Source organism: Penicillium psychrofluorescens (genome assembly GCF_964197705.1).
Source record: "Penicillium psychrofluorescens genome assembly, chromosome: 6".
NCBI lineage: Eukaryota > Fungi > Ascomycota > Eurotiomycetes > Eurotiales > Aspergillaceae > Penicillium > Penicillium psychrofluorescens.
In genome coordinates, this window is record NC_133444.1 from 1,725,296 (window position 1) to 1,750,445 (window position 25,150).

The 25,150-nt window shown below is 54.5% G+C and overlaps 9 protein-coding genes across 9 annotated transcripts; 3 read left to right on the forward strand and 6 right to left on the reverse strand.

The window, feature by feature from the left end:
* Positions 1-5,155: 5,155 nt before the first annotated feature.
* Positions 5,156-6,190, forward strand: PFLUO_LOCUS9146 (uncharacterized protein; the record flags this gene model as incomplete). Its single annotated transcript, XM_073786943.1, has 2 exons — positions 5,156-5,988; positions 6,082-6,190. The coding sequence occupies 2 exons, from the start codon at positions 5,156-5,158 to the stop codon at positions 6,188-6,190; spliced, it is 942 nt and encodes a 313-aa protein (XP_073643148.1).
* A 353-nt stretch (positions 6,191-6,543) lies between these two features.
* PFLUO_LOCUS9147 (uncharacterized protein) lies at positions 6,544-8,962 on the reverse strand (the record flags this gene model as incomplete). Its single annotated transcript, XM_073786945.1, has 2 exons — positions 6,544-8,145; positions 8,210-8,962. 2 exons carry the CDS (start codon positions 8,960-8,962, stop codon positions 6,544-6,546), a joined length of 2,355 nt encoding a protein of 784 aa, XP_073643149.1.
* A 988-nt stretch (positions 8,963-9,950) lies between these two features.
* Positions 9,951-11,953, reverse strand: PFLUO_LOCUS9148 (uncharacterized protein; the record flags this gene model as incomplete). The annotated part of the gene is made up of 3 exons (XM_073786946.1): positions 9,951-11,208; positions 11,259-11,829; positions 11,887-11,953. The coding sequence occupies 3 exons, from the start codon at positions 11,951-11,953 to the stop codon at positions 9,951-9,953; spliced, it is 1,896 nt and encodes a 631-aa protein (XP_073643150.1).
* Positions 11,954-12,498: 545 nt separating this feature from the next.
* Positions 12,499-13,783, reverse strand: PFLUO_LOCUS9149 (uncharacterized protein; the record flags this gene model as incomplete). The annotated part of the gene is made up of 3 exons (XM_073786947.1): positions 12,499-12,521; positions 12,571-13,708; positions 13,769-13,783. 3 exons carry the CDS (start codon positions 13,781-13,783, stop codon positions 12,499-12,501), a joined length of 1,176 nt encoding a protein of 391 aa, XP_073643151.1.
* A 612-nt stretch (positions 13,784-14,395) lies between these two features.
* PFLUO_LOCUS9150 (uncharacterized protein) lies at positions 14,396-15,447 on the forward strand (the record flags this gene model as incomplete). Its single annotated transcript, XM_073786948.1, has 2 exons — positions 14,396-14,448; positions 14,502-15,447. 2 exons carry the CDS (start codon positions 14,396-14,398, stop codon positions 15,445-15,447), a joined length of 999 nt encoding a protein of 332 aa, XP_073643152.1.
* Positions 15,448-15,544: 97 nt separating this feature from the next.
* PFLUO_LOCUS9151 (Cytochrome B translational activator protein cbs2) lies at positions 15,545-17,343 on the reverse strand (the record flags this gene model as incomplete). Its single annotated transcript, XM_073786949.1, has 5 exons — positions 15,545-16,686; positions 16,739-16,876; positions 16,932-17,025; positions 17,082-17,138; positions 17,224-17,343. 5 exons carry the CDS (start codon positions 17,341-17,343, stop codon positions 15,545-15,547), a joined length of 1,551 nt encoding a protein of 516 aa, XP_073643153.1.
* A 1,399-nt stretch (positions 17,344-18,742) lies between these two features.
* PFLUO_LOCUS9152 (uncharacterized protein) lies at positions 18,743-19,228 on the forward strand (the record flags this gene model as incomplete). The annotated part of the gene is made up of 2 exons (XM_073786950.1): positions 18,743-18,889; positions 18,950-19,228. 2 exons carry the CDS (start codon positions 18,743-18,745, stop codon positions 19,226-19,228), a joined length of 426 nt encoding a protein of 141 aa, XP_073643154.1.
* A 584-nt stretch (positions 19,229-19,812) lies between these two features.
* On the reverse strand, positions 19,813-22,065 carry PFLUO_LOCUS9153 (uncharacterized protein; the record flags this gene model as incomplete). The annotated part of the gene is made up of 4 exons (XM_073786951.1): positions 19,813-20,249; positions 20,300-21,175; positions 21,228-21,623; positions 21,672-22,065. 4 exons carry the CDS (start codon positions 22,063-22,065, stop codon positions 19,813-19,815), a joined length of 2,103 nt encoding a protein of 700 aa, XP_073643155.1.
* Positions 22,066-22,763: 698 nt separating this feature from the next.
* On the reverse strand, positions 22,764-23,543 carry PFLUO_LOCUS9154 (RAS2 protein; the record flags this gene model as incomplete). Its single annotated transcript, XM_073786952.1, has 2 exons — positions 22,764-23,414; positions 23,466-23,543. The coding sequence occupies 2 exons, from the start codon at positions 23,541-23,543 to the stop codon at positions 22,764-22,766; spliced, it is 729 nt and encodes a 242-aa protein (XP_073643156.1).
* Between the last annotated feature and the right edge of the window lie 1,607 nt (positions 23,544-25,150).

Here is a 25,150-nt window from a genome sequence, read left to right on the forward strand (position 1 = left end):
GTATGTCGGTATCATGTCAGGTCATTAATGGATGAGGTGGGTGGGATCAAAAACAGCGAGCGCATTGGACGGTCAAATAATAAAAATAAGGCCGCAGGCAGGATGACAAAGGTGGAAGGCAGGAAGAGCGAGAGGTGGGTTGGGAAATCTCAGACATTCCGAGGGATGTGGACGTACGGGAAAGGTGGGGGCTGGGTTGCAGCAAACGCATCTGCAGGAGAGATGCGTTTGTGCAGAGAGCAGCGGCGAACACAGGGGTGAATGGGTTGGTGTGGATGAGATGGTTGGTGGTGGGGGAAGGGAGAGAGAGAGAAAGGAAGAAAACGAAGGGAGAATGAAGAATCGAAGAAAGAGAGAGCGAGAGAGAGAGGGAGAGGGAGAGAGAAAGAAGAAGAGAGGGGAATATACGCTGAGGGAGATGACGCCGAGCCGCAGGAAAAGGCGGGAAAGTCGATCAGTGGAGGAAGAAGACGAAGAAGAAAAGAGAGAGAGAGGGAGGCTGGGAGGGAGAATAATAATCGTGACTTGGTCGATTATTATTCTTTCTACTAACATGGACGTAGCATCTTACTAACTACGAATGATTTCCGACTAACTAACTTATCATTATTTTTCCTACCAGGCCTGCCATTTCCTCTTCGCTCTCTCTCCACCAGTGGGTCAGATACAGAGCAAAGCCGGGCAGAACCGTGCGTTGGATCATCGAGTCTAGAGATCCATCACCGCCACCACGCAAGGACCATCCGGATCAGCGGCAGGAACCACATTGGTAAACAATATTGTATTTTCTCTCCAGGTCTGCAGGGACAGGCCATCGCCAACGCGACCGGGGACAGGGATGGGCCACCGGCCGATTGCTTTTTCTTGTGTTCCGCGGGCGAAACTACAACCCTAGCACCACGCACTAAAGAAGATCCTTGGCCAAGGACTGAGTAGTCATGAGGAGTTAGTGATTCCGGACCAACAACTAACTCAATGTCCGGACCATAGTTCATGGTCCCCACGAGCGCGGGTCCCACTCACCGAACCAGGGATGAGATAGATATCCGGAGTGAAGGAAAAGGGGGGAGAAAAGACAGCACAGAGAGTCGAGACTCTGATCGACGGCGATCTGCCCTCCTCGCCCACACCAATCGACGGCGCAAGACATCTGTCAGCGGCTGCACAGACTGGGAATCCTGAATGCGCGGCGGCTGCACCGTCGATTAGTTAGTCCAGAGCGGAGGAGGGGGGCTGGGCTAGGACCCTCTCTGGAAGGGGAGCAGAGTGAGGGATAGGACGCAAGGTGCTATGAAACGGTAGCTCAGCCCAGCCTCGGACCACTGGCTGGGTATTACTTCCTCTCACTACGGCTGTAGCCGACGCGAGTGGGACGATCCAGACGATGGCGTAATAGGGCCGGGGCGATCTGGAGGGCGTTAAGGGCGGGCCGTGAATAACAGTGGAGAGGGAGAGAGAAGAGGGCAAAGCACGTCACACTCACTGGAATTACTGGTGGACAGCGCACCACGACGGTGGTCCGGATTGAAACGAGGTATTTTTATTTATTATAATTTTTTATTATTATCTCTTGCTCTTTTCGGTCACCCGCAAGGGATGGAAATCGAAAACCAAAGAAGAAGAAAACGAGAGCGGCGGTGTACGGATGTTTTTTTTTACTGCTCCCTTGCATGCTTCTGGTCTCTCGCTCTCTCCACACCTGGTTGACAGATGTCATTTTCTGGAATGTTAGTTGACGTGTTGCTCAATGGATTGGTTCCCTTTTCCGCCTCAGAATAGTGACTCTGTAGGCGCTCTCTCCCGTGGCTCGAGTCGAGCCCGACACACGGACCCTCTGAGGCTGGTTTTGACTGGGGTCGGGTAGGAACGGGGTGGGAGGGGGTATTGTAGGCCGGAGATTTCCATTCTTCTTTAACTATCTGATCCGTTTGAACAAGCACGTACAGTCTTTGGATTTAGGATACCCCCAAAGCGGTAGCGATGGCATTGTCTACAAATAGCTCATGCAAACCTATGCGGAGTACATACAGACACAATAATCGAGCAGGTACAGAACCAACGGGGAGCTCTAGCCTTGGCCTTATGGATCCATCAGCAGGATGGATCCTGAACCGTCGCAGGTCGCTATCGACGGCCCGACACCCGCTGCGCATAACAGTCATCGTACAGGGGTACTTAGTCCAAGGAATGGCCATCCCACTGGCAAATCAAGCAACAGGACCGGCCGCTGGAAGTGGGCCAGGGGATTTTCGGAGGAATTGATCTCTTTTGACCCCAACTCAAACTAGCCCGGGCGCCGCCCGGCCCACCACCACCTTCCACAATTGGGGAATATGATGGATCGCGGGAACCGTTTCGAATTCGGTTCGCTGAAGAATGCAAGGAGAATTCTGCCCCCCCCTCTTTGTCCCCTAGTCGGCTCAATAGTGTTGGAGCAATACGGAAAAGAAAAGAGCGAAAAAAAGAACCTCCACTTTTTTCACTACGACCGTCAATCTCCCATCGATCGACCGGTTCGCCCGTACCTTGCAGTGGCTAGTTACCCTGCAGCGCATCTATCCGTGCAGATGAAGTTAAGAGGGAAAGGCCATGCTTGCCACGCCCTCAGGTCACGGGAGGGCCGCGTCGCGCCGGTCGTATGATATACCCGATGCCGTCTAGACGTTGATGCTAGCTAGATCCATGGTGAGACGACGGACTCGGGTAAGAGAGAAAGAGGGGGGGCGAGAATGAATTGTGCTGGCGGCTGGCTTGACCAGGGTTGGCCGAGTGTGTGTGACGGGCAGGGCTCACGAGCCCAGAAAAATCATCCAAGGAAAGGTCGGACAGGTCGGACAAGTCGGACAAGGGCCAAGTCGCACACGAATCGTAGCGCAACACGCCCGTCCGGAGGGGCCGTGCAACACGAATTAACCTCGCATTGCATTGTTTTTCCCGTCGTGGGCCCCTCTGCCCCGGAGATCGTCTGCACGTTCATCTTGGTTTTACTATTCCTTCTCCGGCGTGTCCTCCGGTCGAGTCAGCTCTAGCCCAGGCCAGCCCTAGAGTCTCCGAAGGGGAACCAGGATGGCTCGGGCCAAAGGTGCAACAGCCCCAGCGACAAATGATTGGATCAGAGTAACTGCAACCGCCCGCCGATCGTCGATCTGACCGAGCATGACTGGGACCACGTAAGTCGCGCTATCTTCACCGGCCAGACCGCTGTTCTGCTCTAGGCCCCCCCCTTGCGTGCAGACGTGGCACAGGGAACCATGGGAAATAATGAATAATTCCCATCTGGCATTCCTGCTGCAGCAACCCGCGATGCATATGCGAGGAAGAAGAAGAAGTGGAGGAGGCCCGTCAGTATACTAGTAGGCCTACGAGAGGGAGGGCATTATTAACTAGTGATGGAAAGGAACCTCGGCAAGCGAATTCGGCTAAGCGGAGGTCGAGGGTGTCACGACTACTACCCAGCTATGTACTTCCGTCCTCTACGCCCGTCGGCGATAGCCACTGGCCGACACTCACACACCCCCTCCTTCAGCCCGATCGTCGCTCTAGACATTCCTCGCATTGACTGCAGCAGCTGTGCGCATTATGCGAACACAATAATGTAAGCTAAGCGCAGGGTCTGTCAAATCCGGAGAACACGAGATGGGTTGAAAAAAAAATAAAAATAAAAAAACTCACCGTCTCTCCTGTGTTAACTGTCACTGGCTGCCATCCCGCGCCTCGAGGAATGCGCAGAATGCACTCTGTGCAGGTTTTTGCCCACGGGGCGTGCACATCCTTGCCTCTCTACCGCGGTGGCGCGTGGTCTGCACATTCTCGAAGCATGTCTGCCATTCAGATACCGCTGTCTTGTCTCGGTTTGTGTCTGGGATTTCTGGATGTGTTAGAAATGGCTGGGGGGGGCAAGACCTCTGGAGTACACCGCTGGTTTCGATCTCTGGCCGGTTTCTCTTTTGTGTTTCTTGTGCGTCAGCCTGATCAGAGGTGGCGGGATGTAGTTGTCTCTCCCTGGGGGTTGGTATATCCCTTGATTGAGTATTAGGGCTGGCATAGGGTGGACGTTGAGCCCCCGATCGACTGTAGTTTGCGGCCACGGTTGGGATTGAGAGTAATAGTCTATTTACATGTGGCTGGGCTGCGCCTGCGGATAGATGGCCAGATAATGCAATCTGTATGCGGAAGGGTAGGTACCGGGCATCGAGTACTACAGATCGTGTGCTCTCTGTGCGCTGTGTTCTGTGCGGCGGATTGCAGCAGCCTTCTAGAAGGACTGGTTGTTTCTATGTGATATAGAACATGTACATGGTGCCTGTCTATATCTCTTTATTGGTGCTATCACTGGATTATTTAACTCTATCAGAGTAAAGTTGCTCCTTCAAATATAAATAAATAAAACCTTGACAGGGAGGCTGTTGAGATGCTTAGATACTGGACGCCTTCTCCACATATACTCTGAAATGACAGACATTCATCAGCTCGACTAAACCGTTGATCAAGGTCAGGCATTCGGCACAGTAATAATAAACCATGTCAGATTCTTATTTTTTGTACCGTTCCTGCATTTCTATGTCCTGATATAATGTTGCAGTGTTCCCGTTGCATCGCAGCGCAGATGCATAGGCACACAGCATTCGCGGTGACAGCCAATCCTTGTGTATAGTCTCTGTAAATATCTAGTGCCAATTTTGAATTATTGATCATTTGTTTTATAGACTGTTTGTGCTTATGTAGGAGATATGTTGTTAAATGTAATGGATTAGCCATTTGCGCGGAGCATGGGCGAGTGAGATATATATCTTCACATACACAGACAATGGACACTGGAAAGGTGATGACTGCAATGAAGGTACCATGAAATGAGTCTTATACACACCGAAAATAATAAACGACCACGTTATTCTCTGTCTTTTGAATTCAACATGTACGTCCATACTCACCCACGGATACACGTGACCCTAAGCCCTATCCCGAAGCAGCAAAACCCAAACAAGTCAACCATGGATCCGCATTTCCAACTTCATCATTGCCAAGTCATCCTCAGAAAACCGCATCTTTCACTCATCCACCTCCGCCCAAAACATCGAAACTACGCATCGATGAAATTATCACCAAGAACTACCTTATTTCGCCCGGATCCCTAGCTAGGCACAGAACCAATACCATGCGAGATCCAGATCCAGATACAAAACCGAAGCCGAAGCCGTCCCCAAAGGGCCCAGTCGAACCTCAAAACCACCTAGTCTTCGATACTTGGAACTCCGCCTCAACAGGGCATCAACGTGCCGAGAACCCGTATTCAGGCACGACAGCCTGGCGGGAGACGCGCTCCCGCAAGCTTTCCTCCCAATTCCGGAGCGGGGACTGCTTGCCTAATAAATCGGAAACGCAGCAGTCGGGCAAGGGGGAATGGAGGTGGGTTTCTGATGAGGATGCCAGGCGGAGTCAGTTAGGAGTGAGAGATATCCGGAACTTTATGCGGGTGGGCAAGAGGAAGCTCGATACGGAAGCCGGAGAGAATCATAAGAAAGCAAAAGCGGATGATGGAAAGGAGAACTCGCTATCCACAATACCACCAGACTCTCAGCAGGATCCCACGGACTCGAAATTGAACATCTCTTTACATACACATAATACACCAAAACCATATACTCTCGATACCGAGTCTACCACGAATCCCACCTCATCTTCAACGTCAACACCTGGCTCATCAGACCAAACCCCGAAACAAAAATCAACCATCTTCACCGGAACAACAATCTACATAAACGGCTCGACCCTCCCTCAAATTTCAGACCACAAACTCAAACACCTCCTCGTCTCGCACGGCGCCAACATCTCCATTCACATGGCACGGAAGAGCGTGACTCATGTTATTGTTGGACAGCCGAACACAGGCGCTGGTCGAGGTGCAGGAGGTGGTCTTGCAGCGCGGAAACTTCAACAGGAGATTGCGAGGGGTGGGTGGAAGGGTGTTAAGGTTGTTAGTGTTGAGTGGTATGTCTCTTGCTCTCTTGTCTTTCTCTCTTCTCTTCTCTCCTTCCTTCTGATTTTTGATGTACCTGTGGAATGTTCTAACCGGTTTTCTAGGGTCCTGGAGAGCATCAAAGCCGAGCGCCGACTATCCGAATCAAGATTCGCTGTGGTGCATGTTGCGGCGAAGGGGCAAAGGAGTGTACGAGGAATGTTTGGGGGATAATGAGTTAAGGGATCACGATTTTTTTGTATTGCATATGGATACAGGGCAGGCGTTGCGAATGATGGAAATAGACAATGATACCCCCGATTTCTTTCCGATACTACAGTAGTTAGTTTATGAATGGGACTGATATGATCAGTTTCAGGATTATAGGATTGTATCATAATGCATTATTATCATCTAGTAATCATGATATCTCTCTCTTTCTCTCTATATATACATTCATACATCGGCACGTCATGTATGCTCATGCCAGAATCAAAGAGCTTTGCGCCGTATCCAATGCGAAACGATCGAGCAAAAGTAAACCGAAACCAGGCTCCATCTGGAGATTGCCCACACTCATTCATAGATCAGTGATAGTTCTCGCCTTCGCTACTTCCCCCTGACGTCTGGCGCCGCCACCCACTCTGTGGTCGAGAGGAATTATTGACTCCATCATGATTCCCGTCAGAGGGAGAAGAAGAAGAAGACGGCAGGGAAGTGACGCCCATATTTGATTCATCCGACGCAGACCTCACTCCCAACGCATCAGCTTCATTGCCACCAGTCTGAACATCCGGGAGCGGAGGAAGCGGATTGGGATGGCGATGTGTCGAGAAAGAACTCTGGGAAGGCGGCGGCGGAGCGCGACCGCGAGCGTGAGAACTGGAGTCCGTCCTAGTGCGAGACCGATACCCCGGCGAGGGGATATTCCAGCCCTCGTCTTCAGCGTCGTGTTCCGAGGAAGGCGAGCGTTGGCGTGTAGATGGACGAGAAGAGTAATGGTGGTGGTGGTCTTCATATGCTGGGAATGCGTGTGTCGAGTTTGTCGACACAGAGGATCCGTGTGGACGTCCATCGCCAGCGAACAAGGGTTGGAATTGGCCGGGGTTGGACTCGTTGCTGGACCAGCGATCCAGTTTCTCGTTGAGGGTTTCCTCGTCTGGTCCTGAGGTACGAGAGTCGCCCTGGACGAGACCGAGTCGCTCTTCTTCAGTGGCGGATTTGCGGAGGTCGCCGCCGGCTAGGTGTGTTCGGCGCAAGATACCACGAGGCGGGCTAGCGTGGCGTTTGGGTGAAGGTGGAGTTCCGCCGGGTCTGATACTTTTGAGTACTGAGTTGAACGAGAATTGGCGCAGCGCGTTGGGTCGAGGTTCAAGATGCTGTTGGTCGTCGGATTTCTCGTCAGCCCAGGCAATTGACCGTGGAGTGTCGCTGCGCTCTCGGCCGTAGACTGGTGGCTCTAGACCGGCGGCACCGTGATACTCGGTATCGTTTTGAGGGATCCGCTGCATTTCACTTTCATCTTGCTCATTAAGCGATCGCCACCGAGCCGGACGAAGAGCGCTCGAGGCTCGCGATCGAATGCCACCAATAAATGAGGGGTTGCTGCCTGGCCGCTCCTCCTCATCCTCAGGATCTGGAAATCGCGACATGCCCCATGGGGGATGTTGCTGCTTGAGAGAAGGCGTGCGAGGCGTATGCGGCCGAGACGACCTTGTGGGCCCCTCGCCGATAACGGTCTTGCGCCGGCGCAGACCATCCCACTCGATAATCTCATTTTCAGTCGGGGGTTTCAAGGTATCCTGCTGTTTCTCATGAAAGAAGCGACGCGCCTCTTCAGCCGCCATGGTTTGGCGAGCAGTCGAGATCCGGCGGATGATGGACGCCGCACCGCGGATGGAGTCTGCCTTGGGCTCGGATTCGGGGTCCTGTTGTGTAGCAATTTCACGGATTTGATCGAGGTCGCCTCTGAACACGGCGGCATCGGGGACATCTTTGGCCGATTTGGATACCTGCAGTAGAACCACACCAGCGCAGATCTGGAAGAATCCCATGATGACGGTAGCGATTTCGATTCCGGAGCCCTTGAACCCTTGAAAGAGGATGGCGGAAGTCACGATCGTGGCACTGGTGAAGAAGACATAGTAGGTTGGGGTGACGAGGGCGGCGTTGAAGAGATTCAATGCTTTCTGTAGAGCCAGAGTTAGCACACGGAGTCCACCTTCACCCCTTTTTGGTGTGTGGGCAACTTACATTCAGAAAGATGATCTCCGTCAGCAGCGTCGCAATGACAAACACAAACAAGACGTAGAGAAACCACTCTTTGAACTGCGACTCGCCCCGGGCCTGAGCGAGTATCGCAGATCCCAATCCCTGGGTCGCCACGACACTCAACCCACCGATCATACTGCAAATGCTGATATAAACAAACATGCTCTTTTTGCCCCAGCGCGGGCCTGCATAGAGCGCAGTGATAATCGATCCCACGATGATGATACCAGCATAGGTCAAGAACCCAGGCGTGATGACATATTGCTGCATTTCCTGGATATCACTGACCGACGACTGCTGAGGAGCATTCATAGCAATCACGATGGACCCAATAATGCATGAAAAACAGCCGACCTTGCCCACGAAACTGAGCCGTTCCTTGAGGAAGATAGCCGACAGAATGGTCGTGATCACGACCGATAGCGCACCTAGGGGCGTTACTAGGATAGCATCGACGAATGCATAGGCCACGAAGTTGCAGATTTCGCCGATAATCATCAGCGTCATCCCGCCCCACCACCACACGTTCTTCAAGTATCCATATCCTTCGCCTGCCTCTTCATTGTACTTGACGTTGGCCTTGAGCAGACCCGTTTTCTTCAACACGAACGATATCCCGATGAAGACACCCGACGCGACGGCGAGTGAGATACCGATGGCCTTGTAGATTGGCGGTCGGCCAGTGGACGAGGAGTCCGCTCGAGCGAGAAGAAGGGTAGCATCGTAAGGATCCATGGTTGTTGATGAGGATAGAATACCACCGACCGGTCGTGGGAGTTCGATACGGTCGGAGAGGGCGATTGCAGAACTCGGCGTCTACCTGAGACAAATCTGTCCCGCCGCGCGCTCACGGGCGCTTAACAAGTCGTCGATAAACTGAGCGTGATAGAATAATACTCCTGCTTCAGAATGCTTCGATAGAAGGAGTTTCTGCCACGAGGCAAAGATAGGAGAAATGCCTGATGCAAGGGGCGACTTTCTTATAACAGGATGGAAGGGATCGACGCCAGGAACGTCAGCGACCCGATGATCATTGATGACGGAGGTGGAAAATTAATATTGGAAAATGATAGATAACAAGTCGAGATGAAGATGATCGAAGAGGTGGTTGAGAATGAGAAGAGAAGCGAAGACGAGAAAGAAGAAGAAGCAGAAAGGAAGAAAGAAAAAAGATGCAATGAAGGCAGAAGGTCAGAAAATAGGGGAGACGCATAAACAGAGAGGCTGGGCCAGCCCGTGTGGGGGAGGGTTGAGAGGTACGGGCGGGTACCAGGTGGAGCTAGGAGTTTTGGCTGGTGGCCCAAGTACCTGGAAGTACCTTTGATTTCAACCGTGGTACTGCAGACAGGCACCATCGGTGGTTGGCTTCGGGAGTTTCTATAATTATGGATTCGGTGCAAGAAGTTTCACATTGATTGACAACATTGAACCCCCGGGAAGGTGTGACCGCCGCGCGTCAGACCTGGATGCGCCACAGCGTGTGGCTGGGTAGACCCTTCTAGGCAGATCTAACTATGGATATCACGATAGGACTCAACCACTTGTCAAGTATTGCCGAATCATTACTATACAGACTATGCACCCCCACCATCTGCGAATTATCATAATCATCGTCAGGCATCATCAGTCTCCGGTCTTCCGCCCGCCTGCTCTGCATGTAGGGTATCCAACAAAGATAAAACAAACAAGAACACAAAATGCGAAATGCCCTGCGCCACCCGAATCACCGTACGTGATAGATTGGTTTCCGCTGCCGGTTCACCGCGGGTGGTGGCTCATCCACCGGGTAGGGAGGTCGCACTTTACCCCCAGCAGGAGAAGATCCCTGGGAGAACAGCGGTGCTGGCATGGAGATCCCTCCGTCATCCTGGGCCGGATACGGGGCGGAGTGTTGGATCGGGGTCTTGGGCGGTATGGGAGGCGGCACTGGGGGCCCCATGCCGTCGTGAGGGGCGAGCTTCTCTCCACTTCGCCGGGGCGAGCCTTGTTGTTGCTGCTGCTGCGATGAGGGCCGACTGTGCTCGTGGCTGTGTCGGTAGCTGGAAACGTCGCTGGCGGAGTATCTGGAGGAGGAGGCGTAATTATCTTGTGGCGTTGGATGCGCTGGGAGCGAGTCGGCCGACATTGGCGCTGGTGTAGGCGCAGACACGGTGACGGGCGGTGCTGCTTGCACCGGTGAGTGAGGAGCGTACTCGACGGGTTCGGCGGGTAGTTCCACTGCGAATTGATGGGATGATGAAGGCAGCTCAGACACGTCGTAGTCAGAGACCGTCATTTCCTCCCGCTCCAGATCAAAGGATAAGTCGTCACGCTCCCCGCCGGCGGCATCGTGGTTGGCCAAGCGACGGTTCATACGTTCGATTTTGGAAAATTTGACACTCGCATCCAGGATCATCTTTTTCACGTCCGGTTTTGCCAGGTACCGACGGGTGTTGGTGCTGATATCGGCCAGCCGGTTCCACTCGTTCATACCGAATTCGCCAACTCCGACCTCGACATTGAGGCGGTAATAGTTATCCTTACTCACATGGCGCTGGGCGAGGTAGTCGCGCAGCATGTTCTGGTGGATATCTTCGCAGCCCTCGATCTTTGAGATCAGTCGCCTCCGAGCCTCGGCAAATGTACCTAGTGCATCACCAAAGAAACCCTCCCACCATTCATGCTGGCGACTATTTGTACCAGCCGGCCGCTTCCCGGTGCCAATGCTAACAAACACGCCGACGTCGCGACCAGGCCACTCGTTCATGACGGCCTCGTCGAGGATCTGTGGCGCCGGGTTATAGGTGCCAGCCCCTTCATCAATGAAGACGTGTTGCCCGATTTGAATTGGCTTGAAAGCCAGTCCCGTGGCCGAAGTTGCGCGACCCGCTTGCCAAATGGTACAGTTGAATTCCGGCGGTGGTTCCCGGCGCGAATCATAGGAGCGGAGGAGGACGGCAGGTGTGTTGCGCGGAGTGCCTTTGTAAAGAGCAGTGACGGCTCTAACATCAACAGTTAGCATGTGCAAGCATAGATCTTCGTGAATACTCACGTTTTGGTCCGGTTTTCCCGATTGTCGTAAAGCGAGGCATCCGGCTGACCCCAGCGCAGACCGTTGATGAACGCGGAGTTTCTCCGGTCGGAGGCGGTTGATGGAGGCGGCTGCATGCTAAAACTTCCCCGGCTAAGCGTCCGTTGGGGCACTGAGCCAGGGCCATAAGGCAGGCTGGCCATCGAGGCGCGTGGATTGGCATCGACCCTGTCGTTCCCCTCGGCCTCGTAAACCGTATGTTCCCGGACGCATTCGCGGATGGCTTCTTCGAGCTTGGAGGCCTTGAACAGGGTCGATCGGTAGGGGATACCCGCGATCGTCTTATCGGTCTCGAAAACTTTCCGGGTCATGCGCACGTAGACTTCTTTGGATGTCTCGAGATCTAGGCGCAGCCGGCCTAGCATGAGGGCGATCAAACCGCCGGTGCCGGTGCCGGCGATGAGATCGAAATGATCACATGGTTTGGGAATTTGATCGCGACGCGGGGGTTTTCCTTCACACTCGACGTAGGTGCGGTACATGAGTTCCTGGAGGATGATAAGCATGGAGTAGCCGCGAACGCCGCCTCCATCTTGGTTTGGTCAGCCCGAATTGGTGGGGGGATGGGACAACGAGGGGCAGAACGTACCAAGTGACAGAATCCTCAGCGGAGGACCCTTGGTGGTGTCTTTGCGCCGAAGCGATGCGGGATCCATGACGGCGGCAGAGTGTTGGGCGGGTGCAGAGGCGATGCGAACGCTCGCTTTTTTGAGTGGCAGTCCGCCGCGGGGCGATGCCTGATGTGGGATGGCGGGATGCCTGGTGCGTGCCTGATCGGCTGGGATGTGCAGAGAAGAGACCGGTGGCACCGAGCAGCAACAGCAGTCAGACGCAGATGAGTGGATGTGGCACAAACTGAGAAACGAGAGAGAGAGAGCGAGAACGATGTAATAGGGTGTGGGGGTTGACTCCAGGCAGCGGCGTATGGATGGGACGGAAGGCGAATAATCTGACAGGGCTGAGCAGCCACGATCGTCCTTTCCGGCTGAATGGAGAAAGAGAGAAGTGAGAGCAAATACTCTGTAGCAGACACAACAACAACAAGCTGGGAAATCCACGGCCGTTCGTTCCATGGATCCGAGCAGGTTGGGGTGTGGCGGTGCAGTGGCGGTGCGGCTACGTCATCAGACCGATACAGGGGAAGTATGGAACTACGATTGACAATGGACGGTGCGTGGTTTGCTTTACATACAGTACATCATCAGTTGGACAGCCCAGGCCAGTCTAGCACAGTCGTCAGTCAACAAACCAGAGCCATTGGAATCATACTTACCGAAAACGGTCCTCTCTGCACTCTTCTGCGACACGCCCACCTCATCTCCAACGCAGATCCGCGTGCCTGCGCCGGCAGGATCCAGGAAAGAGTAACGGCCAAAGACTGGACTATATTTGGCACCGCGGTCTACCCGCCGGTCCTTCATCAGTTTCTTGAGCACGTTGCCCGACTCGTCCGTGCCTATCTGGCCCGTCGTGAAATCCACATTCAGACTTTGGCATCGCACACAGTTGCCCCTCAAAAACAGACGGGTAAGATCTGGTCCCACAGTCAGTGTGGACCAAAACTCTTCCTCGAACGCATTCTCAGCGCCGGACACAACGATATTCGGCCGGAACTTGGTGCGATCCATCTCCTCTCCCTCTGGCAGCCGCGCCGAGACATTAGACACCGACGTCTCGGAGATGAGAAGGTACGGAGCACAGTCAGCAAAGGTAATGCGGTCCTCGGGCGAGTGAGTGGAGAGCAGGTAGGAAACTGTGACGGCAACCGGAGCCAACACCGCAAAGAGGAAGGCAGCATTTATTAGTGGCGGCTTTTCCTGGACAGCCTCTTGGATCATGCAGATGGCTTTGGCCGCTATTGCTGTAGCTAGCATCGGATTCAACCATTTTCCAATTCCCTCGGTTGACATCAATGTCCACCCCGGAAGAGGGAGGCTTTTCTTGCGCTTTCCCGGCGCCAGAGTCCCCAGCACTTCTCGGGAATGAGAGCCCAAATAAGCCAGCTTGACGGCATACCCAAAGCGCTCACTAAACCACTCATTATACTGCGCGCCCATGTCATACCCCGTAGTCGGGCTGCGATGCATGACGATCTGCAGGGGCTCGAGGCCCGCCACATCGGGCTGCAGGGGGACTTCTAGTTTCTGGGATTCTCGAGATCCCGGTGAGCGATGCGTAACAATGACTCTCCCGCAATCATTGTCTGTCTTGGGAAACTCGATATCCGTCTGGAAAAGGGACATCTCGGAGAAATGCGGGATGTGCATGTTCTTGAGGGTCGAGGGGGATCCATTCTCGCCGGCCTCGACTTTCAGCAGCATGAAACAGCGGTCATAGGGAAATCCCCGTGGCGTGAGAATGGCCTCCGACAGGGCGGTTGGTCGCAGGGACTTGATGGGGTAGACGTACAGCTTGCGGGAGGGGTGACAATGTCAGCTTGTCCCTCTGTTGTTATGCGGGGATTGCCCTACCTGGCTGACTTTCATGGTGAATGGATAGGATCGTATCTCAGCAGCAACAGCAATGATTCTCGCTGACAAACGCAGGAATTGCCCGACCCCTCTATTGATTTATCTATGCCTCTATCTTTGCCCGGGGTTTGTTCAAACCCCTCCGACTCCGGCCGTCAATCCGCAAATGGCCCCCGCTTATCGGTAAGCGATCGGAGTATACAGCGAGGTACGCGGGATGGGAATTGGGTATTTTCAGATAATCGTTTGTCTGACAAGGAAGGTCGGTCAAAAGAACACAGAATCAGAATCGCAAAAGGAGATTTCGTTTCATTATTAAAGCCCCATCCTCAACGTCATCGGGCCGCACATCCGCTACCATTCCTCGTTTGGATCATCGCCCCAACGCTGTGGGGAAGCCTTCTCCCCTCGATCCGCTGAAGACCACTACGAGTCATTGCTGCAACTGGAGGATGTTGGTTCTAACTGGCTGATGGTTCCACATCACAATGTCCATGTGGTGCAATCTGACTTGACGATTACTTGGCTAGTCTTATCGTTCAAACATAAACATAGCTACAAAACTCCCCCTCTCCACCTCGATCTGTCCTCAATTCAAACCATAGCCGTAGCCAAAACAGACCAATCATGGCTTCTGCCACTGTGACTTCCACTGTCGAGCTCAACAACAGCCCGATCAGGCACGTTTTCCACCTTTCATTCCTTGACTGCCCCGCTAAGAACTCGAGATCAGACTCACCGGCCCTTACGGCGACTGGCGGGACAACCTCGCATCCCAAGGATATGTGGTGATCAAAAACGCCATCCCACAAGGAAGGGCACAGCAGTACCAACAAAAGGCACTCGACTGGCTGAAATCCTTTAGCCCATCCCTAGACCTAGACGATCCATCCACCTGGCGTGAAGAGAATCTCCCCGCCACGCACAAGTTCAATCTATTCAAAGAGTACTCCGTCACGCACGAAAGATTCATGTGGGAAGCCCGGCAAGAACCCAAGGTCGTGGAAGCATTCGCCAAAATCTGGGGCACGGATGAGCTGCTGGTTTCGTTCGATGCATTAAACATCACTCTGCCAAACAGACAGGATAAACCGCCGAACAAGCCCTGGCCGCATGTGGACCAGTCGCCGCTGCGCCGCGGTCTGCACTGTGTCCAGGGAATTATCAATCTCAGCTCCGCAGGCCCGGAGGATGGATCCTTGATCCTTCTGCCGAGGTCAAACACCGTGACGGAGAAGTTCTTCGACGAGCAGACGGACCCGTCAACCTGGCTGAAAAAAGATTTTCGGACCATCAGCGAGACCGAAATGGATTGGTTCAAGGACAAGGGAATGAGCCCCATCAAGGTGCTTGCCGATCCAGGGGATTTGATTCTCTGGGATTCACGGACTGTCCACTGGGGAGGAGAGCCGACGGCACAGAGCGATACTATCCGCACCGTCATCTATGCCTCGTACTCGCCCGCAAGCATGGCGTCGAAGGAGACTTTGGAGGCAAAACAGACCGCTTTCCGCTCGTACGGGGCCACTACGCACTGGGCTCATGATAATATCGTTCTCCGGGACCCGCTGGTGTATCTGCCAGATGGGACTGTTGATCCGCGGAATCGAGCGAAGCCTCTGGAAGAGGCGGATCATACAGATCAGATGCTGAAATTGGCGGGAATGAAGCCTTACTAGTGTATACTCCCAAGACTAAAGTCCTATTTTAAAATCATATTTCGTATCGGAATCATGCAAGGAAAAATGTACATCTGAACCAAAAAGAAATCTACCCTTAGTCCTTCGCCCACGGCAGAGCAAAGGTACCAACCCAATCCTCGACCTCCTGTCTCAGCATCACAATCTCCGAGATCTCCTCGCCCTCGCCGAGATACTCAGCAAACGCCTTCAGAGTACCGGGGTTCTTGACACCACGCGACTGCGCCTGTTCCCGGGCCGCCTTATCCAGCTTCTGAGTGAGCGTGACCGCCCGATCCACAATATCCGCCACGCGACGGAAATCCTCGGGCTGGAAGCCGCGTGAGGTCATGGCGGGGGTGCCCAGGCGTAGACCGCCGGGCTTGAGCGCGGACTTGTCGCCTGGCACGGTGTTCTTGTTGGAGGCGACACCGCACAGCTCGAGGACGCGCTCGACGCGCGCGCCGTCCACGCCGCGGTTCTTGAGATCCACTAGGACGAGGTGGTTGTCTGTGCCGCCGGAGACGATGTTGTAGCCTAGTCCGCCGTTGCTGGAGGAGTTGCCTAGGCGGTCGGAGAGAGCGGTAGCATTGGCAAGCACGGTTTTCTGGTAGGTTTGGAACTCGGTGCTCTGGGCCTGCTTGAGTGCCACAGCGAGCGCCGTGATGGTGTGGTTGTGCGGACCGCCCTGGTGTCCGGGGAATACGGAGGCGTTGATGGGATTCTCCAGATCGTACATCTCCTGGTTGCCCTTCTTGTCGGTGCGGCGGACGCCCTTGCGATAGAAGATCATAGCACCGCGGGGTCCGCGGAGGGACTTGTGCGTGGTGGTCGTCACCACATCCGAGTACGGGAACGGCGAGGGCAGAACATCCGCGGCGACCAGACCCGAGATGTGCGCCATGTCCGACAGCAGGTAGGCGTTGACGGAGTCGGCAATAGCGCGCATGCGTGGGTAGTCGATCAGCCGGCTGTAGGCCGAGGTACCGGCGACAATCAGCTTGGGCCGGTACAGGTTGGCCGTCTTCTCTAGGGCGTCGTAGTCAATCAGGCCCGTCGACTCATCCAGCCGGTAGGGCAGGGTTTCGAAGTACTTGGAGATGGCGGAAATCTTCTTGGTTGGGGTCTGGTAGCCGTGCGACAGGTGGCCGCCGTGAGGCAGGTCCAGACCCATGAGGCGGTCGTGGGTGTTGAGCAGGGCGGAGTAGGCCATGAGGTTAGCGGGCGAGCCAGACAGAGCTGTGACATGCTTGGTTAGCTTTTAATTTTCATAGAGGAAGAACAAACATACGCTGGACGTTCACTCCCCACTCCTCTGGGTTGAGACGGAAAGCCTCCAGCGCACGCTGCTGGCACAATCGCTCAGACTCGTCGATGTGTTCGTTTCCGCCATAGTACCGAGCACCGGGATAGCCCTCGGAGTATTTATCTGCGCTGCAATTAGCAATTGGGGGTGACTGGATCGCATGCGGTGGAATGCCTACTCTGCATGACACTGCCCAGCGCATCGAGGACGGCCTGCGAGGTGAAGTTCTCTGACGGGATCAAGTTGATAAAGTGCTTCTGGCGGGTTTTTTCCTGAGAAACATTGTTAGATCGTCCATCTCCCTCGTGTGTCGCTTTCCGGGATTCACCTTCTGCAGGATATTGAATACGGTGGGGTCGGACTCCTCGAGGTTTGCGGAGAGCAGCTAGGGGAGTGTCAGCTGGGCTTGTCCGTCTCGGAAGAGCTCTGGAGCAGCTTCACTGCCTTTCTCCGGGTGATTACATGCATACCTTTTGCTGTTTGTCGCGACTGGACGATACTCCGCGCGACTGAGGGGTCCATCGGGCGGCCAAGGATGCAGGACGGGATAGGGCGAGCGGTCTGGCGCTGGCCAGGGGAAGGCAGCGCATGGCGTGCCTGCTACAGCGCGACAGAGACATGATGTGAGAAAGGACACGATAATGCGTGGTCCGGAGGATAGGAAAGCATGGGTCTTATATTGTAGGGCAATCGGATAATTGGAGAGTCACTTGCCCGTTGCCCGCGGAAAGCTGACTGTCGCGCTAAACCGGGAATGGAACTGGCCCGTGCTCGGTTGCCGGGCAGACTTTTCTCCCTGCCTGGCTCTCTTTCTACTTTCTCTTCATCACACAACTAAATCCAAGATGAAGAGATGGCGTTCTATCTGTGTCAGCACTCGTCGGGGAGCTCTCTGGGCAACCTGGACGGGCGCTGCTGATAGGTCCCGCGCCCCATAACCATCCATGAGGGACCAGTTACCATCTGATTGGAGTGGTGTGTGTGTGTGTTTTGTGTGTTGTGGGCGAGCCATGGTCGGGAGTGATGTCCTACGAGAGACTACCCACTATGTATACTCCAACCGTGATGCTTGGGTACTGAGGGTATGAGAGAATAGTCTAGCTACCTGCTGTAACTAACCATCGTCTGCGATGATATTATTATTATTGTTTCATGGGTTGGGTCGATCATTGGGTTGCCATGAGACAACATCCCTCGCGGGCAGTGAGGGTGTCTCTCTACAGACTACCTGCTATTCTCCCCACTGCATATAGATAATCTACGATTATTGAGTCGATCACCAATTATTCTTCTTCTCTTCTCGCATCTCTTCCGTCTTCATCGCACGCAAGGATCCTCCCACTCACACGTGATGAGCCGAGCCCCATGCCGTGTAATCAAAGCTGTGCCGATCGCACTCATTCGCTCCCGTCTAGACTTTGGGTCGAGCGAACGGGTTTGTCCGCTCGATGGGCGGGATACCCGAAGGAACAGAGATTGAGAGACTAAATCAGGTGGAAGATAGACTTCAAAGACCATTTCCAATGCCATTGTGCCTTTCCCTGCCCGTTGGAGACTCGAAATCTCCCAAAGCTACCGTGAAGGCCCGAGCCCCAAGCGGGTAAGGATCCGCCTAGCGCACACACGGTTCCTGAGGGCGTGTTCGGACCACGGCCACGGGCCACGGGTACTTCGTCCCCATAATGGATCTGCCTACTGGATGAAGTACCTCCGGCCCCCCCTGCTGGTCCTACTACTGCCACAGGGCCCCTTTTGCACGATTGGCCCGTGCCTGACAATCGTGCCCCGGCCCCTATAAACAGCGTTTCCCCCCAAACCCCTTTCCTCCTCTCCATCACAGTCTCTCACTCTTGACACATTCCACATTCCCCGGTTCTTCAACCGAGTACATTCTTTATCAACTCTATCAAACACTCTTTCGAGCATCCACCGCATCTATCTGCATCTTTTTATTCTTTAAATTATTTTACTTTCCCACATACAGCCAAAATGCGCTTCTCGATCGCCGCTCTTGTTACCCTGGCCATGGGTGTCGCTGCTACTGAGTACACCACCGAGGTCGTCACTCAGTACACCACCTACTGCCCGGAGGCCACCTCCATTGTGCACGGCAGCCACACCTACTCCGTGGAGACTGTATGTTTTGGTTTTGTTGCTCTCAAGTCGATTATGCCATGCTAACGGCCCATCTTCTAGCCCGGTGCCATCACCATGTCGCACGGTCCTTACACCGTCACTCGTCCTCTGATCACCCAGACCATCACCGAGTGCACCAAGTGTACCTCGACCGCCCCCGCCGTGCCCCCGGCCTCGACTCCCCTGGCCTCGACTCCCCTGGTCCCCAGCGGTGCCGGTGCTACCACCCCTGGCACCCCCGCCCCGACGCAGACCCCCTACAACGCCGCCTCGCGCGCCGCCACTGGCGCCGGTGCCGGCCTGGCTGCCGTCTTCGGTGCTGCCGCTCTCCTGCTTTAAGCTGGAGATGTGAGTCGTTAGGAGCTTGATGCTGTCCTGTGGGACGATTTGCGTCCTGCTGGCATGACTCGGCGCGCCTGGTTTTGTTTTCGTCATCCTCTCTTCTGGGTGTCTCTCATGTCTTGTCTATGATCTTTTTTATTCTAGATAATACATAATTGTACCCCATCTACCCTTTCTTGTTTTTTCTCTTGGAGGACATGGTTTTACGTGTGTCTGCTACTACTACCTCTTCATCTTCTCATGTTTTGCTTTATTCACCCTGGTTTCCTCAGTCGTGTTTTGTTTCTGCTGCGCAAGATTCTCCTGGACATAACGTTTCTTTGGTCTTTCGAACTTCTTGGATGATTTAGTTCTCTTTGTCTTCTTCCGGTAGTTCTTACTCCACGACGTTATAGTATCTGGGCTTTAGACTTGCATATATCACCCCCCTGAAGACGCTAGGCAGGTGTGTTGAATCTGCACGTAAGGTCTAACGCACGGCCTAATGCTTGTCATATCCCTTGTGCAGGGATGCTCGTTCAACCCCCGATCGGAAACCTCAGTGTCACAACTATAAACCAGTCTGGCCAATTATATACACGTCAAAGCTTCGCCTTGTCACCGGCCTTTTTCTTCGCCTCGAAGTACTCTCTCACTCTCGCGCGCGCAACCTCCACAACCTCTGCGTCCTCCACCGTCGGTGGCACATTCACAGGCGCATCATACTCTCCTTGCGCCGCCTGCTCAACCAACTCGCGCAACACGCGCCGCAGCGTCTTCCCACTGCGCGTCTTGGGAATCATCCCACGACCCTGGATCATTCCTCCCAAAGATGCAATGGCTCCGATCTGCTCACGGACTAGCGCGTTGACTTCGTTGAACAGTTCTGCCGTCGGCGTTGCCCGCAGTTCTTGACTCGTGCTGTCGGCTCGTGGCTGGACAAAGGCAAAAGGTAGATGCCCCTTGAGCGAGTCGGGGATTCCGACGACGCTGGCTTCGCTCAGGCCGGGGTGTGAGAGGACGGCTTGTTCGATTGCTCCTGTGGATTGTCAATTTCTGTATCACGAAGCGGAGAGAAGGAGGCATTACCCGTGCTAAATCGATGGGCTGCGACGTTGATAATGTCGTCCGATCGAGACATGATGTGCACATATTCATCCTCATCCACCATTCCCGCGTCGCCCGTGTCTATCCATCGCCCATCAAACCGCTTGAAATATCCGCGATAGAATCGCTCATCGTCATTAAATAAGGACGTGAACGCAGTCGGGGCCAGCGGTGACGCCAACACGATGTTGCCCATCGTACCGTGCGGGACTTCTTTGCCTTCATCATCGACGATTCGCACGTCAAAGCCAGGACATGGCATCCCCGCGGACCCTGGCCGAATGGCCAGCGGATGATCTGCTCCCGGAGGGAGCTTCTCTGAGACGGCCAGCGACCCATTCAGTGCCAGGCTGGTGATGGGAGACCCAGACTCCGAGGACCACCAATTATCAATTACCAGAGCGTCTTGTGCAGCGTACTTCCCTAGCAGCTCCTGATAAGCACTCACAATGCTGGGCTCACTGCGTTCGCCAGCCAAAAACAGCGCCTGCAGCGACTTTAGTCCCCCACGTCGGCCAATCTCATCGATGAGCCGGTTGTTCGGGTCGTCTTTGCGGATGGCCCGCATGGCAGTGGGTGCTGTGAACATTGTATTGACCTTGTGCGTCTCGATGATCCGCCAGAAGGTTCCTGCGTCGGGCGTTCCTACCGGCTTCCCCTCGAAGAGCACGGTCGTCGCGCCGACTAGCAGTGGTGCATATAGGATGTACGAGTGGCCCACAACCCAGCCAATATCAGATGCGCAGAACATCACATCTCCAGGACCCTTGATCCCAAATACGGACTGGATCGACAGCTCCAATCCGACTGCGTGACCTCCTGCCTCTCGAAGAACGCCCTTTGGAAGTCCCGTTGTCCCTACAACCGATCAGTACCTTGAAGGAGGCCAGTCAGAGGGGAAAACACTCACCGCTGGTATAGATGATATATAGAGCATCCGTACTCTTCACCGGCACCGGGTCAGCTCGGACACCGCGCATGCGCGCACTCTTGACCAACCGCTGCCAGTTGCGCTGGCCACCCAATTTATCTGGGTTGTTCCAGCGCAGCTGATCCCGCTGCCATACGATTACTTTGCTCGGTTTGAAGCTGCTCATCTCAACGGCACCCTCGACCAAGGGACGATAGGACATCGGTCCCTTGCCACCCTCGATCCCGCATGAGGCAGTCATGATGGCTCGTGGCCGACCTGCCTCGATGCGCTGCGCAAGGGACTGCGCCGCGAACCCTCCAAAGACGGCTGCGTGGATGGCACCCAGGCGCGCAATTGCCAGCGCGGCGATGAGTGCCGCGGGTATCATGGGCACTGTCGGGGGTCAGCCATGCTTGATGGGTCCTCGGCTGGGGAGCATACTGTAGATAATCACGACATCGCCCTTGCGCACACCCTCCTCCCGCAACACACCCGCCAGCACCTCCACCTCCTCGAGTAATTGTGTATAGGTGAATTTCTGGGTGGTGCGCGTCACGGGCGACTCCCAGATGATGGCGACCTGGTCGCCATGCCCGTTGTGGACGTGTCGGTCCACGCAGTTATATGTTGTGGAGATCTCGCCATCGGGGAACCAGGACCAGTGCTCATGCTGGACCCCGCTGGGCAGGGATTTGGTTTGTCGGGACAGCGCCCGCGAGGGCGGTCGATGCCAGTGGAGCCGAGCTGCATGGGCGGACCAGAAGGACTCTGGATCACGGAGGGAGTGTTCGAGTGCAGCTTCCTGGGGATGATTACGATGATGATGTGGCGGCATGGTTGGTTGGTGGAGTAGGGAAGGGATCAGGACCCTGGCTCGAGTATAAACGCCGGAGGAATGGAAGTTTGGGGAATTCCCCAAGTGCGGGGAACCGAGAGGTACTTCGCTGACTATGGGACGGCCCCTACATTCCCAGGTACCATCGTATGTCACTGTATGGATTGGATTGTCTATAGATCACAGAAATGGCGAGAAAGATAGAGAACATCATAAGAACAAATAAACACAAGCTCAGTCGTAGGGTATCATATCGAAATGCCTGCTAATGCGCGACTGCGATCTTCTGGCTTCGGAATCTTCCTCTTTTTTGGGGGGGGTTTGGTTAGTGGCCGGCGTGTTCCCGCAGGTCGTGCTGATCACTGGACGCAAGGATTCCAACCCATCGGTATAGAGGAGCCAATGGCCCCCAGAGCGGGGGGAGCTTGGCCCAAGCCAGCAATCGTCCGAAACCCAGTCTGCCACACCAGAGAAATCGTTTTGCCAGAAAATAAAAATGAGAACGCGGACAGAAATAAAAAAAAAAAACTCCCCGGCAAAGACACGAGTGGAACAGAAGGAAGCTGCCTCGAACCACTGGACGCCATAAACGTGGTTATAACCAAAAGACAGAATCACCCTCCAGATGCACCCGAGACCAAAATAAGCAGTAATATATAAGAAAAGATTTCAGACAGCCCGCCCCTTTCATCGACCGATCACAAGAGAACACACCGGATGCCTCCGCGATGTCGCTTATCGGTCCGGAAGGGCGGACGGTCAGACCCGGTATCGCGGTCACTACGGTGGCCAGAGAAGCCCGTTGACCGGTGATTTGGCCCGCGACCGCTGATCGACTGCTGGCGCTGCTGCCGTAGCATGCGGACCACATCATAGAAAGCTTTTTCGACATTGATGCAGTTCTTTGCGGAGGCTTCGACAAACTCACAGCCGAGCTCCTTGGCTAGCGCTTGGCCTTCTTGGGCGGAGACGGCCCGCTCGACCGCCTTGTCACTCTTGTTCCCGACAAGCATGACGGGCACGGGCAGTGGCGGGCCCGTGGAGGCGTGCATGGAAGTGGCCAAGTAGCTGGGTGCATTCGGCGATCCGGAGCCGGCCGACTCCTTGACCATCTTGATCTGATTGTAGAATTTGGTGATGCGCGAGAATGAGGCCCGCGAAGTGATACTGTACACCAGCACGAACCCTTCGCCGTCCCGGATCCACTGGTCGCGCAGCGCAGTGTATTCCTCCTGACCCGCCGTGTCTAGCACCTCGAGCATACACGACTGTTGGTCAATCACAACTTGTTTGCGGTATGAGTCCTCGATGGTCGGGTCGTATGTTTCGACGAAGTGATTCAAACAGAGCTAGACGGAAGTTAAGATCCGCGCGATCCGACCGGTAGAAAGGCAACGAACCTGGATGGTAAGGGCTGTTTTCCCTACGCCTCCATCGCCCAGCACCACCAGCTTGTACAACGTCATTTTTCCGGACATGGCGGCAAAGCTCTCGGGAGGGAGAGCGAAGGAAGATTAGAGGACGAGCTCTGGTCAAGATAGTTAGCGATGCGCAGAAGATAAGAGAAAAAATAGAGCCAGGGATGCCTAGCATACCTCAGGATTAATTCAGCACGGGGGATGGGAGCGAAAGTGTCGGAGGGAGGGGGAAAGGGATTTAGGCGGGGAGGGAACGCAAAAAAAAAAAAAAGCGGGAAGCTCCAGGACCACCTCAATTGTGTGGGCGACAGGAAGATAGCACCAACAATGACAGCCGGGAGATGATGGGTTGAGAGTATAGAGGGATGGGAAGGAGGAAAAGAGAGAGAGAGGAAGAGAAGGAAGGGAAGAGAGGAAGAGGGGAGTGAGGGAGGGAACTAGCAGAGTCTGGTACGGGGCTGGAGGGCTGGAACGAAGTGGAGAGCGAGGAAGGTTAGAGAGGGGTTACTGAGAGGTATTATTTTTGTAGGGGAGTATGGGACGGAGGACTACTGATAGAGGATTAGGAGAGTATTCGATTATTATTCTCATAGGAGGTATCGGTATTAATTCTCTCGACAGGGAGTACATCACTGAAATGTCTCGGGAGGCGAGTGGCCAGGATTAGGCTCTGCCCTCACTCTGCTCCCACACACACACACACACACACTCCCTCCCTCCCTCCCTCCCTCTCTCTCTCTACCACACCCACCCACCATCCAAGGCACACCGTCCAGGGCAAATGCCCCGTCAATTGAATACAAACAATTGGCCCGTTCAACAGTTGATCAGGCCAGCAACAGGACTTCAGACTCGCCCGCGATGGATTTCTAATGGGCTCTTATTTTTCGTGGTCGTCTCCACAACTGGCAGACAGCCACTCACCAGCGACAGCATCAGTTCCACTACTGTCTCCCTTTACTATGGCCCGACCCTCGACGCACAGGGCACAGTGGGTTCGTTCCGGGCCCAGCCCAAAGACCGCTTCCCGACGTTAAACCGCGATCGGAAGCTGCGAAGCTGCCTGCCCCTAGTGGAGACCTGTCTGAAAAGACAGAGAGCTTCAAAAACTTGACGGATCCGACGGCACAGACGCGAAACCCAGCGAAGCCACGTTCCTCTGTTAAGCGAGTTCGGCTTTTGGCGTCTGGCCCAAACCACCGGCCCGCGCTTTTTTTTTTCACACGTGGAAAAAGCTCTGTCTCTGACGGTGGCGCCCCCGGCTATCCCAGTTGGGCTCCACCATCGCGTGGTTTCATGTCCATTCAGACAATAATACCCCTGGCACTGCCGTTATTGAGGCGCCATGGTGCTGGGATGCGCTATGCATGGTAAATTATCCTTCGCACGCACGACGATGGAGCCCCAATCTATGAACCCTGCGAGATTTAAATGGATGGATTCTGGTTTTTGGCACCAGGATGCCTACCATTTGCGCCGTCTGGGATTTACCTCAGCATCGCGGAATGGCAAGCGTTCCCGATGATAGATCGTCCGGAGGCCTGCCTGTGAGGGTAGAGCAGGGGTGGAGAACTAACCTGCCTCGTGTTGGGCTGAGGTATCATCTCGTGCGGTTCTACGACTCTTGCGGGTCCCCTTTTATCCTGGCAACCGTGTCGTCCAATGCC